Source organism: Camelus ferus, chromosome 2 (assembly GCF_009834535.1).
Source record: "Camelus ferus isolate YT-003-E chromosome 2, BCGSAC_Cfer_1.0, whole genome shotgun sequence".
In the NCBI taxonomy this organism is placed as follows: Eukaryota; Metazoa; Chordata; class Mammalia; order Artiodactyla; family Camelidae; genus Camelus; species Camelus ferus.
This window is the reverse complement of record NC_045697.1, coordinates 99,167,930-99,182,279: the sequence shown is the minus strand read 5'-3', so window position 1 is coordinate 99,182,279 and position 14,350 is coordinate 99,167,930. Positions and strand designations below refer to the sequence as shown.

The following is a 14,350-nucleotide window of genomic DNA, read 5'->3' as shown; positions in this document are numbered from 1 at the left end:
GGGAAATCAGCAAAACACGTATTCATTAAAGAGTCAAAAGTTTGGGTAGGAACGCCGTCCTGCTCACTGAGAACCTAGAAAGAAAACCAAGTTTAGAGTGTTAGTCCTCATTATCCTAGGAGCTAAGCTAGAACCAGAGACACAGCATCTCTCTCAACCTCACTTTCTAGAGCTGCATGATCAAGAGCTCATAGCAGTAATAGTAATAACAACAAGCTATGTGTTGTGTGGTCAGGGTGTGCCAGTCACTGGGCCCCTGATGGAGCCGAGTTTCTACCCAAGCTTGTCGGTTCCCCCAATGCAAACCACTCCTTAGAGGCTGAGCAAAGAACTTTGCTGAACCCATTTAGCAGGCTTAGCATTGGGCCCGAGTTACTGGCCCTTTCAGTGATAAGCTTCCTAAATTGGTCAACTGCCTCAAAACTCAACCATCTTGGGGACCCAACCACCACACATCATATCCACATTTATCCAAGCTTCTTCAATAATCTGCCAAAACAGGGGGGTTTCTTTGGGGTAGGCCCTGTTGGGGCTCTACTATGAATTTATCGTAAGCAACTCTTAAAACCCACAGTGAAAAACTGTTCTGGATAAGGACAAAGAAAGTCTGTAAAAGAAGCCACCCTCCTGAAACCAAGTTTCTGCCCTGAAACTTGATCAACTTCAAAGAGAAGTCTAGGGTTTGATTTTATTTTATTTCTTCCTTCCATTTATGGTTGAACGGTCTAATCTTATGCCCTTTCTTTAAATGTCGAAGTTGATACCACAAAGGCATCCTAATTTTGGGTATCAGGCAACATATAAAAAAATGATGTATATTTTTGTGCTCTTTCAGCTTCATCCTTTGATCCCAACAGAGTTCCTACCTTTTCATTCTATGCCCACTTCTCTCTCCCCCACCCCCTTCCCATTTCTCTTTACTCCAGAGTCCTCTTGGGTGGTCTGCTCAATTTAGACCAGATGCATGTTCTGGCCAGTGGAAAAGTCAGAATCCCAAAGACCACCATCAGCTGTGGGACATCAGGCGAGTTACTTAACCTCTCAGAGACTCAGATTTTTTTAAATCAAGAAAATAAGTTTATGTATAGCACAGATATTCAATATCTTCTAATAACCTGTAAAGAAAAAGAATATGAAAAGGACTATATATGTATGTATGTATGACACATTATGCTGTACACCAGAAATTGACCCAATATTGTAAATTGACTATACTTCAACTAAAAAAAAAAAAGAGTTTAATTACGCAGATGAAAACACCCAGCAGTGCATTTTGCATACAGTAGGTGACTCATAAGTGTTAGTTGTCTTCTTCCATTGTTGCTTCTGGTCTTATTCATGTTTGAAGAGTCTTTTCTGACCAGAGTGGACTTTCCTACCTTATATCAGACCAGGGGACAGAAGGCTAATGATGTTTGATGCTCCCTTCCTGAGCAAGGGAGTTTGGCTTCACCTCTTCCTCAATCTTGGCTGTTCCTCAGCCTCCAAGCAGAGCAGCAGGAATACTGATCTTTCTGAAAGAATCATGGCCATAGGCCCCTTTTAGAATTCTTGAGTTTACATTGCCTGAGCAGCCCTCTGAAAATTTGAGTTTTCTCCCAAATGTAGAAGAATCGGCAACAGAAATCTAAGCAACTCAGCATTCTGACTTACTTTTGAAAGTGCAGGGTCTGCAGTCTGATCAGGGCACAGAGAGTGCTGATACCCTAGGCTGCAGTCAGTGCCCATAAACCAGGAATATTTGCCGCAGTGATTCTCAAAACATGGGGCAAGGTAATTATCCGAGGGCATGTTAAACTGCTCCCAGAGACTCTGATACCTGAGGCCTGGGGCAGAGCCTGAGAATCAGCATTTCTAACGAGCTGCCAGGTGATGCCGACGCTGCTGGTTCCAGAACCACACTTAGAGAACCCCTGGTTTAGCCGGTTATCATTCCGCAACAGCCCACATTGGAAGTGGGGAGGTTTTAGCCTCTTCTTAACCATTTTCTCTCTATAGGCCTTTCATCTCCGAAGTCTCCATTGTCGAGGGAATAGTTCTGTGGATATGATTTTCATTTGAGGAGGTGGGGACTGAAACCCGAGAGGTCAAATGGTTCCCTGAGCCTCAGAATGCCAGTTCACCATCCTGGGCCTCTGAGAGTCACAGCCGGACGCCTCCATCCAGAGCTGCAGTGGGTGTCGGATTCTCTGACATGAAACTGCTGAACTCTTTCCCAGCAAACGTGATGTTCTGCGTGAAACGTCAGCTTCCACCTTTGAAAAGACTCCCTCCCTCCTTCTGAAACTTAAAACTTGAATAGTACCTCTGCAGGAGAAAGCCCTTTCCCCCGCCCCCCCTAGTGCTGAAGGGTTGGATATAGCAGTGTCTCCATGTATAGAATCTAGGCAAAATTCCTTTGGAGCTGAAGTTTTTGTTTTTATTATTTTTCTTTAATTACTTGAGTCTCTTCAGTGTGTGTGAAAAGCACAGATCTGTTTTCTGGGACATGCTTGTGTATGTATTAATTTCACTTTTTCCTACCACAAACACACCCCTCTCCCTCCTCCCCCGACTCGCGCCCCCTATGCCCTCGGTTCCCAGTTCCTTCTTAGCGGCCCGCACACACGGCGGGCGTGGTGGGGAGGGGAGTGGGGGCGGGAAGTGCGCCCCCGGAGCGCGTCCCAGCCTCACCAGTTGCGGAGAAGCGCGCGGGCCAAGGATGTCGGGGCCCCTGGGCGCCTTGCCAGCGGCTCCACGCCCACCCCCAACCCGGCAGCCCCTGCCCGAGCCCCTACCGCCTTGTCGGTTTCTTTGTTAAGCACGCCTGCGCCAAGAGGCATCTCCGGGCCTGCCGGGGGCGCACGGGCCCCACTCCTGACTTCTTAGAGTTCCCTGAGGACTTGTAAGAATATAGGCTTGAGTCGAGAGGCTAAATTACGCCCCAGGGGACTTTTTAAGTAAAATTCTAAATTTCATTTAGGCTCTTCGTAGTCCTTGCGATGCAGAGACACTGAGCCCACGCTCGCCCCCACCGCTGCCCTCCCTGCGCTGGCTTCGCGCAGCCAGGACTACGGGAAACCCTGTCCCTGTTGGACGATCCGCCCCAGGGTCTGAGTTACGCCACTGTCCCTACACTCACGGGTCGCCATCACCCCCCATCATCTCCTCCCGCTCTCAGCCCTTCCATTTCTTTCCACGGCCTCCCCCACCCCAACGTGAAATCTCCCTCCCCTCGGGCTAGAAGCAAAGTCGGTAATAAGAAACCAGTTCAGTGTCAGTCAGAGAGAGGGGGGAGATAACCCTAGAGATACACGGCAATGGAGAGAGAACTCATTTTGTGTAAAGAGGGCCTCGAGTCACCAGGGAATTCCTGGATTGTCTCAGGCTGTCGTGTGTGATGTCCATCACGCCGTGCGAACACCATCTGCTCGGTATTATGCTCTCAGTTGCCAGGCTACCTGCTGTACGCAGTAACACTTGACTGCCTGGCTCCACGCTCGCAGCGTTAGCCCAGACGCGCAGGGCGGGGGGACGGGAGGGGGAGGAAGGCGAGTCATGATTAAGCCATCTGCAAGCTGGGGGTGGGGGGACACACCGCGCGGGCGGAGCGGGCGGGCTGGCAGCGAGGACCGGGCTGACACCACCATCTGCTGGGGCAGAGGGAGAACAGCAGCTGCTCCTTGTTCTCCGACGAGAACACCTGAAAAAAGGCTGAAGCCCTGGGCGTCCTCCAGCCAGTTCTCCGCGAAGTCCCATCACCTCAGTCTCATCGCCGCTGGCAGCCTTTTGCAACCCTTTCGCTAAGGAGACTACAGTCTGGTTCGCCGCAGCATCCTGGGCCCATCTCAGCCAAACACGGTTCGTGTTCTTGAAAACACGAAGGAGAAATAAAGCTTCCCTACGCTCAGATTTATAAATAAACAGCTGGCTGCTCTTGGGAGATATTTTTACCACAGCTGTTTTTTGAAGTAGAAAACTGCCTCTTTGGGGGAGGTCGGGTGTTTTTTACACCTCCTACCTCTCTCCAGCCCTTAGAAAATTGCTAAGATCTTTTCCCTGGAGCAGAAGATAAGTAAAATAGGTTCAATGGTTTTGATTTTTTCCCCCTCCCTTTATTTTACTGAAGAGTGAGAGCTTTGGGGAGCAATGAAGATCTATGTAGTCAATTGGATTTCTGAGGGGAAGAGGCTGAATTAGGATTCTGGGTAGAAGGCAAGGGAGGTCGTTGGGCAGGGGGTGGAGTGGAGAACAAGCTAGTAATTAAAACTAAAAATAATGTATCATTTGGCTTCAAGGCATTACATTTCTGGTGACGAAAGCACAGCCTGGTTTTCTCTAATTGCACACAGTGTGTGTCCTCCTTAGAAATGAGAGCAGTGGTTTGAAGTCCTGAAATTCCACAGACTATTGCTCATTAAGCCCTCTTAGACTGGAGGTTAAAAGCCACCATGTCATATGAAACGGCTAATGGCCTCAGCCAGCTCAATTTGTAAGGTGAGTCACTTGGTTGGTTTTCACATTTGGCATACACACCCGAGGCTGGGGCTCTAGGTGTCACTCACCTGCTGTTGAATGCAGCAGAGATGGCTGGGAAAGTCCTAAAGGTGTATCAGCGTAGACTCGGGGATGTTTCATATGGAAGGCAGTCCTTTAAAAATGCACATAGCCCTCCTGCCTCTTGGTCTTCAGGCCTTCAGTGAGAAACTTGAAGGCAAAACCTTTGAGAGAGAACCATTTGGGAAAATATATAATTCTGAAAAGTAATAACTGGACTATCCCTTTGGGAAGGTTTTTTCCCCCTACTGTGCTTTTGAAGTACATACAGGTCCCCTCCTCCCGCACCCATCTGAAACAGAGCTGTTCCTATGAAACCTTTCCTAAGCCGAACCAGCTTAAAGTGAAGAAGCAAGTACCTTAGAACACATCTTGCTAAGAATGTGCAAAATAATTATAGATAAAGCATAGATGCTCACAGACACTTCAAAGCTATGGTAGCTTGATACTGAGATGCTGAGTGTAGTTCCCAGGGAAGCAGCTTGGTGGCGCCACTCTCGCCGCCAGGGTTTCCCGCTGCCTCTGTAATCACTCTGCAAAACAAACACTGAACGCTATTTTAAATTTTCACCTTTTTTCATAAAAGCGAAAATCCTCTTCAGATTTCTTTTGATTAGCCCAAACAGGTACTCGTGTAGGTCTTTCATATAAGTGAAGTGTTGTAAGGTGAACTTTCAAAAAGTAGGGGATACCTGTATTTCTTTTTGCTCCAAAAAGGCAGGGACTGCAAGTGCTCAGGTGAGTAGACGTCATCACCTCATTTGCCTCTCCCTTTCTTTCCGAGTAGAGAGAAGGCTAGGAAAGCAACATATCACTACTTACCACTTCTGGGCAAGCTCACCAGTCACATGGGGGCTGGTCACACAGGACAAGAATATCTCAAAGTGCACTAGGATAAACGGAGCCAGCCCAGACCAGTCCTCTCATAAAAGCAAGCTGAAGAAAACTTAATCTTCCCTTGGGTCTCATTTTCTTTCCAACTCTCTCCTCCTTATCAAAATTGAGAAGTAGCAAATATACTGAAATACACATAAAAAAACTGTATTTGTATTTTTGCTGATTGGTTAACTATCTATACTTCAGTGTGAGTTCATTTGTTAAAGTGTTAGGTCAATCAGACATCTGTCTCCTAAAGTAGTGACAAACAGCTTTATCCCATTGGAAGGAAGGGTTTGGAAAACAGGTAGCAAGTTTGGGGGGAAAGAAAAGACTGAAATATCTTGACCTCTGCAGGAGTCAGTCATAAAGTAAATTTATTGGTAGCATAAAGTTCCTGGCACTGTTGAACATAAGGTCTTTTATTAACATAAATATTTCATAGCTCTCTACCTCATAATTGTCTGTGTCCAGAGAAAATAACACAAAGACAAGAAGTTTTAACTTCAGCAACAACACACTGACATTTGAAAACTAGAACACAGTACATTTATAGGAGACATACTATCTATTTAGTCTACAGGCAATTCTTAGGTGCATACTTGGCACTACGGACCCATAGTCTGGGACAGGCCTGTGCTTGTGGAAGGAATACTCAATACTTGTGAAGACTCAAGATCAGTGTTCCAGGTCTGCAGGTTCTGGTTCTTCCATTTACCGACCATGTGACCTGGGCTACCGCACTAACGCACCAGGACTGCTTAGGCTCTTGTTTCCTGGATGAGAGGAGTAATGAATTTTTGTTTGTTGTTTGTGTTGCTGGTTTTATTTTGTTTGGGTGGCAGAGGGAGGGAAGAAGGGCCCCTGAAAATGCAGTTTAGGAATCTCACAGCTGGAAAGAAGAGCATGAGTGGCTGAGCACCACGCGGTAGAGGGCAGGGGTACAGCGGGCCCGGGCTCCAGGGACTCCAGTGCAGGGCCATGTCTCCAGGAGGGACAGCGATCAAACACAACTGTATGTTTTGAGAGGAGGCTGCAGTGTGACTGACTGCACCGACACTGAAGAGGGAGCAAAGCAAAAAGAGGAAAAATATTAAAATCCCATTTGACTGCACTCTGTTTGTCATTTAGGATGGCTCAGAAGAGACAGATAAAATTCATGTTGTTCATAAAGCAGGCTAGTTGAATGCACTGATGAAGGAATGCATCAGTAATGACGGACATGCCATTGCAAATAAAAGTAACATATAAATTGTGATAACTACTACAACATCCAGTTAAGGTAATCACTTTTGTGTGTACATCTGTATAATATTAATTTCCTTCACCCCAAATAACTGGAAATAATACCAGTGTGGGGGGGGGGAATGAACATCTGGATTTTACAATGAAGAAATATTTTAAAGTCCAGTTTGCCTGGATTAAAAAAAAATGTGAGTAACTATGGATTTATTCACATTCATTTCTCCTGAGCTAAGTCTCATCATCAGGCCTCAGTATGACTATGTATGTCCTTACACACATGCCCATTTCATTTGTGTACCTCTCAGCGGCCAGTCTTTGTCCAGATAAATTACTTGAAACTTGAGTGAATCAAAAGGAACCTTTCTGCAGAATGTTCAGACTATACTTGGCTGTTGCCAGGTATGCCTGATAGAATGAACAGGAAAGAAAGAAAACGAAATCTTATGGTCACACACCTACTTTTCCCATCAGCTATTTCCCCCTAATGGTCTACACCGTGGGCTGTTACAGGGTTCCCCTCTGAGTACTTTCTCCCAGTAGTCACTTGGGCTATGTGTGAGTAGTTCTCTGCCACTTTACCTCCTATTCCTTAAGGACAGTCCTTAAAACTTGCCATCATTGACTGACTGACACATAATTGTAGAATCGAGACCCAGTTCAACTCCCCACATTTAAATTATCCCAGACATAGGAGACTCGATTCTATTTTTAAAGATGTTAGGAGATTACATGTCTTTGGTCTGTGTAACACACTCCCAGTTCTCACCATCAACAATTCTCATTAGCAGGATTTTTTTTTTACATATGTCAAAGTTTTCAAATAGCACAATTAATTAGAATTCCATCAAATAGCTGATCTGTTGATTAATAAATTCCAGCAGTCTTCTGTAAACGTCTCTCCTACCAGCAAAGAAGCCCATTTTTTTTCTCATTTTTCAGTTTTATTAGGTAGAATTGTTACAATTTGGCTGCACATATACAATATATTGCATGTAAATACATATATACAGTATACTGCACATATTTTTAAATTTACATATATGTACTGTTGGTTGTTTCTAAGAACGTTTAGAGCTTTAGCTTTTTAAACTTACATAGTTATCAAAGGAATAAAGCCAACCACAAAATAAGAATTAACTCAAAGAGATACTTACACCCCACTAGTAACAGCAACATTATTTATAATTACCAAGATATGGAAGCATAAGAAGCCCATTTTGGCCAGGTAGGCAGGAAGGATTAAGAGGTAAGGTCAAGGCTGTCTCATTCCAGGTTCAAGGTGAGCCCCGCCCCCAAGGATTTATTCCTTTTCCTTTGGAGGCACTCGGATTATTAGCTGAAAACCCAGTTCTTGTTCCTTAGCCAGTCCCATCGAAAACAACTGGACCTGGTCTCAGGTTCCCCAGAGCCCTGCTCTATTACTGTCCCCTGTAGCCTCTCCACTCTCACTGTGGTCAGGCTAGGTTTGAGGACCACTGGGTTATTTTATGGAAATGTAACGTGTGCCACTCAGGATCCCGCAGGTCCACAAGCCGGGGACCTGCCCCATCTCTCTTCCCCCACGCTTCCCTTCAGATGTGGAATCGCTGCGTTCTCTTCTCTTCCTGTCCTCCCAGGAGCAGCACCCGGTGGGGCTTCCGAGGACCACGGGCCCCATGCAGTCCTCCATGCCCCCAGGCTCCGGCGGCATGGTCTCGGGAGCCAGTCCCGCGGGTCCCGGCTTCCTGGGCAGCCAGCCCCAGGCAGCCATCATGAAGCAGATGCTCATTGATCAGCGGGCCCAGCTGATGGAGCAGCAGAAGCAGCAGTTCCTGCGGGAGCAGAGGCAGCAGCAGCAGCAGCAGCAGATTCTGGCCGAGCAGGTAGCACAGCGCCCATGGTGTGAGTCATTCGTTCAGCAAACATTTATCCCGCGCCTGGTGTCTGTGAGGGCACCTCAGTTCATGTCCTTCATCAAGAAATTCACAAGCCAGCCTTTCCGAGATCTGCAGAAGAACCTGCAGAATTTAGACCCTTCAATTAGCTGGGCTTTTTCTTAGAACGAATTCATTTGTTCTTAAAAGACAGGCTTCCACCATCCGTTTGAAGACCCATTTGCCAGAGACCCTTCTTCCATTTAAGGCTGGCTCTTTTCTTCTGGTTTCTGGTGCAGGGGTCTGTGTAATCAGCATGGGGGACAGTGATGGGAGGGGGCTGGTTCACAGTCTTCGCAAACTCTAATATTTCCAGCCTGGAGAAAAAAGAAAATAATTCAGAGAAGTTTGTTTCTTGGAGGAAAGTGTCAAAAGGAGGGATTGAGGAGAATTCTTAGAGAATTGGTCATGAACAATGGAACGGGAACAATAGCAGGATAATAGGGCCCACAGAACTACCTGGAAACCTGAACTCAGGGTCACAGAAAGGGTGCAAACTTGAGAAAATTCCCAGCAGCTTTTAAAACAGTTCAGGAAATCTTTGAGTTAAAGGAAGGCCTAATACACAGAAAGCTTTACCCTAGACATCTTTGACCACCCTTGACATATAATTCCTTCAGCTTTGAAAGAAAGCCTTCCCTGCTGGCTGCCCTAAGTTTCAGTGCGTTTTGTTTTTTCAAGATGCCCATGCCTGATTTAGTGTTATCCCAGGAAAGGCCTGAGACCTTCCACAGGAGGTCCCTAGTTAGCTTCTGTGGGGGGTGGTCCATTGCATCACACCCTTCTATTATAGGAGATGTGAGGCTGTCATCTAAGGCTCACGCCCACAGTTACCCTTCTAGAATGTTCCTAGTAGGATCAGAATTTTGGAAATTTATTAAATATCCTCCACCATATCTATACAAGATACTGTGTAGGACACAAGGTGCATTGAGGTCCTTACTAACCAAGAGCAGCCATTCAAAGTGACACCAGTCATCCCCCAAATAGAAAAATTGTACCATTGAGCACAGTTCACTTATGTTCCCTTTTTGCTTTTGTTCCTGAACAGCTGTGTAATTATCTCCCTTTTTACCGAGGTCAGTCAGCTGCCTGGCAGCTCTTGTGCAAACAAACCTCTATCCCTCTCACCCTGCATAAGGTGTGTGACAAGGAGCCACGCTAATCTCTCTGAGGCAGTGGTAAATGGAGCTGCTGCAGGGACGCTGGGCTTTGCAAATCCTCTCCTCAGCCAATCCCAGGCAATTTCAAGTGTGCCTGATACTGTGACCAAGATGCAGAGGGAATGGGGGGTAACCAGGCCGAGTACGGCTGTACCAGCCCAAGGGTGTCCCCACATGGCGAGGTCAGGCAGCCCCAGGAATGAGGGAGACAGGGGAGTTGCCACAGGATGGCACCCACAGACCATGAGGTGAGAGCATGTGCGACCCCTCAGAACCCAGGACACGGAAAGACAGACATAGGACTCCTTAGAAAAGACGAGGAAATGGGAAATTGCAAAAAATAATAGTAGTAAGTATAATTCCTTAATGACTGTGTGTAACAAGAGATGAAGAGGGACCGAGGAAAGAACAGTTTACTCTGAGTCACATCTTTTGCTTGTGGTATGATTTTGGAAAAACCTAACCTCACTCCTCATCTGCCAAGTTAGGTTTTCATCATTTCCCAGCCTCCCTCCTGATGCTCCCATGAGTCATGTGTGTAAAATCCTTGAGAAACTGCACAGACGTAGGTTGGGGCCTGTCACGTGACCCCGGCATCACAGAACGCGGTGCAAGAGCTGCAGCCGCACGTGCCAGCCGTCCTGTGGGACCAGCCCGGAAACGAAGCCGCGAGATGTGGCCCCTCATCCTGCACCTGGAGACAGTGCTTATTGACGTGGGCGCCCTGTGGCTCTTCGCTCATTGTTTTAGAATGACTGTGGCCACATCGACGCCACGCTGATTTTCCTGGGCCGTGCAACAACAGTGAAAGTCTCCTAACACTTTTCAGTTTTGCAAACCGCCTACTGGGAATGCTTGGGTTTCCGAAAGGGCATGTGAGGGGAAACAGAAGGACTGGGAGCTTGCATATCTTTGGGCACTTTCAAATGATTCTCAGCGGACTTAGCAATCAGAACAGAGCTGGTTGAAAGCAGGTGGGAATTAACATTTAATGCATTATTCTCAGAGAGCACAGAGGTGTTGACTCCCATCTATTCACAGAGTTGCAATGGAACCTGATATTTTAGATATGAAACAAACATTGGGGATCATGAAGTCCCTTTATTTTACACAGGAGGAAACTGAGGCAGGGGCTTATGTGATTTTTTTGAATCAGGCAGAGAGAGGCAGAGCCAGGACTATAACCCGGGCCCCCTGACTCCTGACTGACAACCCCCAGCGCCTATTTGCAGCTGTAAGTGGAACAGTTACATTCTTACATAATCTAGGAAGTTTGGACTGAGAAGAAGCTTTTAAATGCTCAGCTTACTCTCAATCACGTTCTTATTATTGCTGCCTAAAAGATTAGCATGGTTTCTTGTCTACAGTGTGTCTACACAGTTAATTCATTTCACTAGTTTTGTGCAAAACACCGTGGTAGGCACCACAGGATGGGGTGAACACAGGCTCTTCTTTCCTTTGGTTGCCAGAGTGCTGACTGGCCTTGTCAAGAAAAAGGGGAAAAAAAGAAAGAAAGAAAAGGAAAATTACAGAGCTGCCCAGGAACAAAAACAAGAGAAAAAATAGAAATAAACACATGTGTTAAGAAGTGGTCAATGTGTGTTATTTTTGTAATGAACACTCTTAAGAGCCTGGCCCTCGTCTATGTTTTTAGAACCCTTGCAGATGAAAGGTGCTTAATGAATATTTAGCAGCTGCAGAAGGAGGTTAAGCAACGTGCCAGAGGTCACGCAGCTATTTGACCGCAGACCTAGAACTAAAACCCCTTCCTTTGCTCTTTCCACCATATTCTGATTTTCTCTCCCTTTTTCACGTACAGCATGATAATGGTCATAATAGCCTTCCCAGTATATTGGCAACAGGGTTGACCGAGCAGAATCCCCGTGACAGTAAGACGAAAAACTCAAACGCAAGCCTCCTGGCCCGCGGTATACGTGGAACCCCTCACGGTCTCCACAAGGCAGTAAATGCTGTGTATCTGGCTTGTGGAGATGTGTTTTGCAGGCAGTATGGCTTCCTGGGAATAAAAGGAGACTTTTGTGTAGTTTCTGAGAATCCCATCTTCTTATACCCGAAGCATCTATTTCGGTCATTAAAAATTAGTTGCTTGTCCGTTTGAGCTCAGTCCCCAGCATGAGGAAAGCATGCGGGCTGATGTTGGAATATCAGAGTCAGAGCTGCCTCCTTCACTGCTCCTTCCTCATAAGCCAGCGAGTCCACACAGCAGAAGAGCCACAGATGTTGATCAAGGATGCTCATAGCAGTGGTATCTGTGACAGCCTAAACCTGGAAGCACCCTTAAATAACCATCCCTGGTGCACAGGTAAATAAATCTTGGTGTGTTCATGTGAGGGACTAGTGCTCAACAGTGAGAATTAACAGACCACACTGCACGCATCACTGTGGATGAAGCTCTCATATACAATTAAACCAAAGAGCCAGACACAAAAGCCAGACTCGAATACACTGTGTAAACCCCCTACTATAAAGTACAGAAGCAGACGTAACTCATCTGTTGTTAGCTTGGGATAGTGGTTCCAGCGGGTCAGATGAAAGTAATGACTGCAAAGGGGCATGAGGGCTCCTCGCAGGGTTCTGTTTCTTGATCCAGGTGCTGTTTCCCAGGAGCGTGTTCACCTGTGAAAACCCATCACACTGTACACGGATGCTATATGCTTTGCACTTACCTATATGAATGTTACCTTCAATTCAGAGTTGAGTTTTTGAAAACTGCCTTCCTCAGCATCTCCAGGATCTTTAATTGCACGCTGTCTCTCATCTCACCTTCCCGCCCTTCTCGTCCTCTGTCTTTTAGCAGTTGCAGCAACCACATTTACCCCGGCAGCACCTCCAGCAGCAGCGGAATCCGTACCCAGTGCAGCAGGTCAACCAGTTTCAAGGTGAGGCACACCCCTGCTGTTGTGTACCTTCCAACTGGGAAGCATACGTGAATGTAGAGCCAGTGACAATGCCACGTGTGCTGTGTTTGTGTCCCAGTAACATTAACAGTGTTTAAGAATGAAAGGTACCAACCAATCAGAATGCCAGGTGATAACCTTTTGGTCACTGGGCCCCAGGGAGATGTTGGTGGGCCCACGGAGGGGTCGGGTGGCTGTCGGGGTGGGACTGGGACAGCTGTTCCTTACCAAAAGTACAGAAGTATTTCAGTAGTTTAATAACCGAAAAAGACATGCAGGTGTCTTTTCACCCAATATCGCCTGGTTTATGTCTTGTCATCTCGGTGCCGGCGGTGGGTGGGATTTGCCTGTCTCACAAGTTCCCCATGTTGCTGGCCCAAGGGCCACACTTCGAGAACTGGTCCTTTATATTATGAACTAACTAAAACCATTGAATCTGATAAACCTGGCATAGTGTCCCTTGAGTTTTCTAGGTTTGTAACTCATGTATTATTTTTTAGAATAAATGGACAAAGGAGTTGAATAACTCCTCTATATTCTTAATGCTTGGGTCCAGTTTAAAGAAAAGGTCTGCTCTTTGATCTTTTCTGAAACCCCAAATCACAGGTAATTAACCTAAAAATGTAGCTACACTGAAGCTAAACAACCCGTGACATTTCAGAGTTCCTGAGCTGAATGGTAATTTTGTTTTACTCTCTTCAGTATTTTCACGTATTTTACTAACACCCAAGGTATCATAATGTTATGTACCTGGGAAAATAGCAAATTGATAGATAAGAAGTACTGTCCTTGGAGAGAAGTTCTGTTAGGAACCTATAGGTTCTCTCACCACTACACTTTTCAAAGGTTTTAATGACTATCTTTTTCTTACTGAGTTTTGTGCCTCTGGGCAGTGTTACATGCCTATGGGGAAATGCTTGTTTTTCATAAATATAGACTTCTTGTGAGTGAAAACAGACACGGATCCTTTTAGGGAATAAATTGCATATTACCATTTTTATTTGAATATAGAAAATTTTCTTTGACACTGTGATGTTAACCAGCAGACAGGAAAATTAATTTGACTATGGTGTCTCACAGTAATATCTGTTTTAGACAAAAATTTAAAAAAGAAGGAGAAAAAGTAGCCTGTTGTTTAACGTATGTAGTCATCAGGTAAAGACAAGTTAATTCTTTGAATGCATTTGAATTTTTTTCCTTTGTACATTTAAAATTCCTAAAATTATAAAAACTAGATTAGTAAGAAGCTTTTTATTTTTCCTAGGTTGAAAATACGGTGCTGAATGCTGATATTAAAATGTCCTTTTTTTAAAATAAGAATTACATCTGGATAGCATAGTCATTTACACTACGTAAAAATAATGGTTGGCTTGGATTAATGTTTCAATACCTCTTAAAAGACACTGCAGCATTTCTGCCCTCTAAAGAAGAGAAACTATTTCTCATTCACAAAATTAGTCCAGACAGTATCCAATCCCTCAACATATTTATTTGAAAATTAACAACAAAAATGTCCAAAATATGAAAGTCCTTTCATCTGTTTCCAGCAGCCTATTTATGTAATTTGGTCTATCCAATCAATCTCTGAGTCAGCAATATTTTTCCCTTAAATTTTTTTTATAAGCAACTCAATAACCCATTTACCACAGTTGATCAAATGGGCCATGCAGTCGATATAAATTAAGTCATTAAGGTCACA

At 45.3% G+C, this 14,350-nt stretch overlaps 1 protein-coding gene across 4 annotated transcripts in view; it reads left to right on the top strand.

The window, feature by feature from the left end:
- MAML3 (mastermind like transcriptional coactivator 3) overlaps nucleotides 1–14,350 on the top strand; it is a 391,314-nt gene that overhangs the window by 371,891 nt on the left and 5,073 nt on the right. For 3 of the 4 annotated variants that reach the window (XM_032463840.1, XM_032463849.1, XM_032463844.1), the window contains exons 3-4: nucleotides 8,274–8,519; nucleotides 12,549–12,633. In XM_032463840.1, the coding sequence (XP_032319731.1) occupies nucleotides 8,274–8,519; nucleotides 12,549–12,633 (331 nt within the window). The remainder of the gene's footprint in view (nucleotides 1–8,273; nucleotides 8,520–12,548; nucleotides 12,634–14,350) is intronic. The other variant, XM_032463842.1, reaches the window with a different exon arrangement.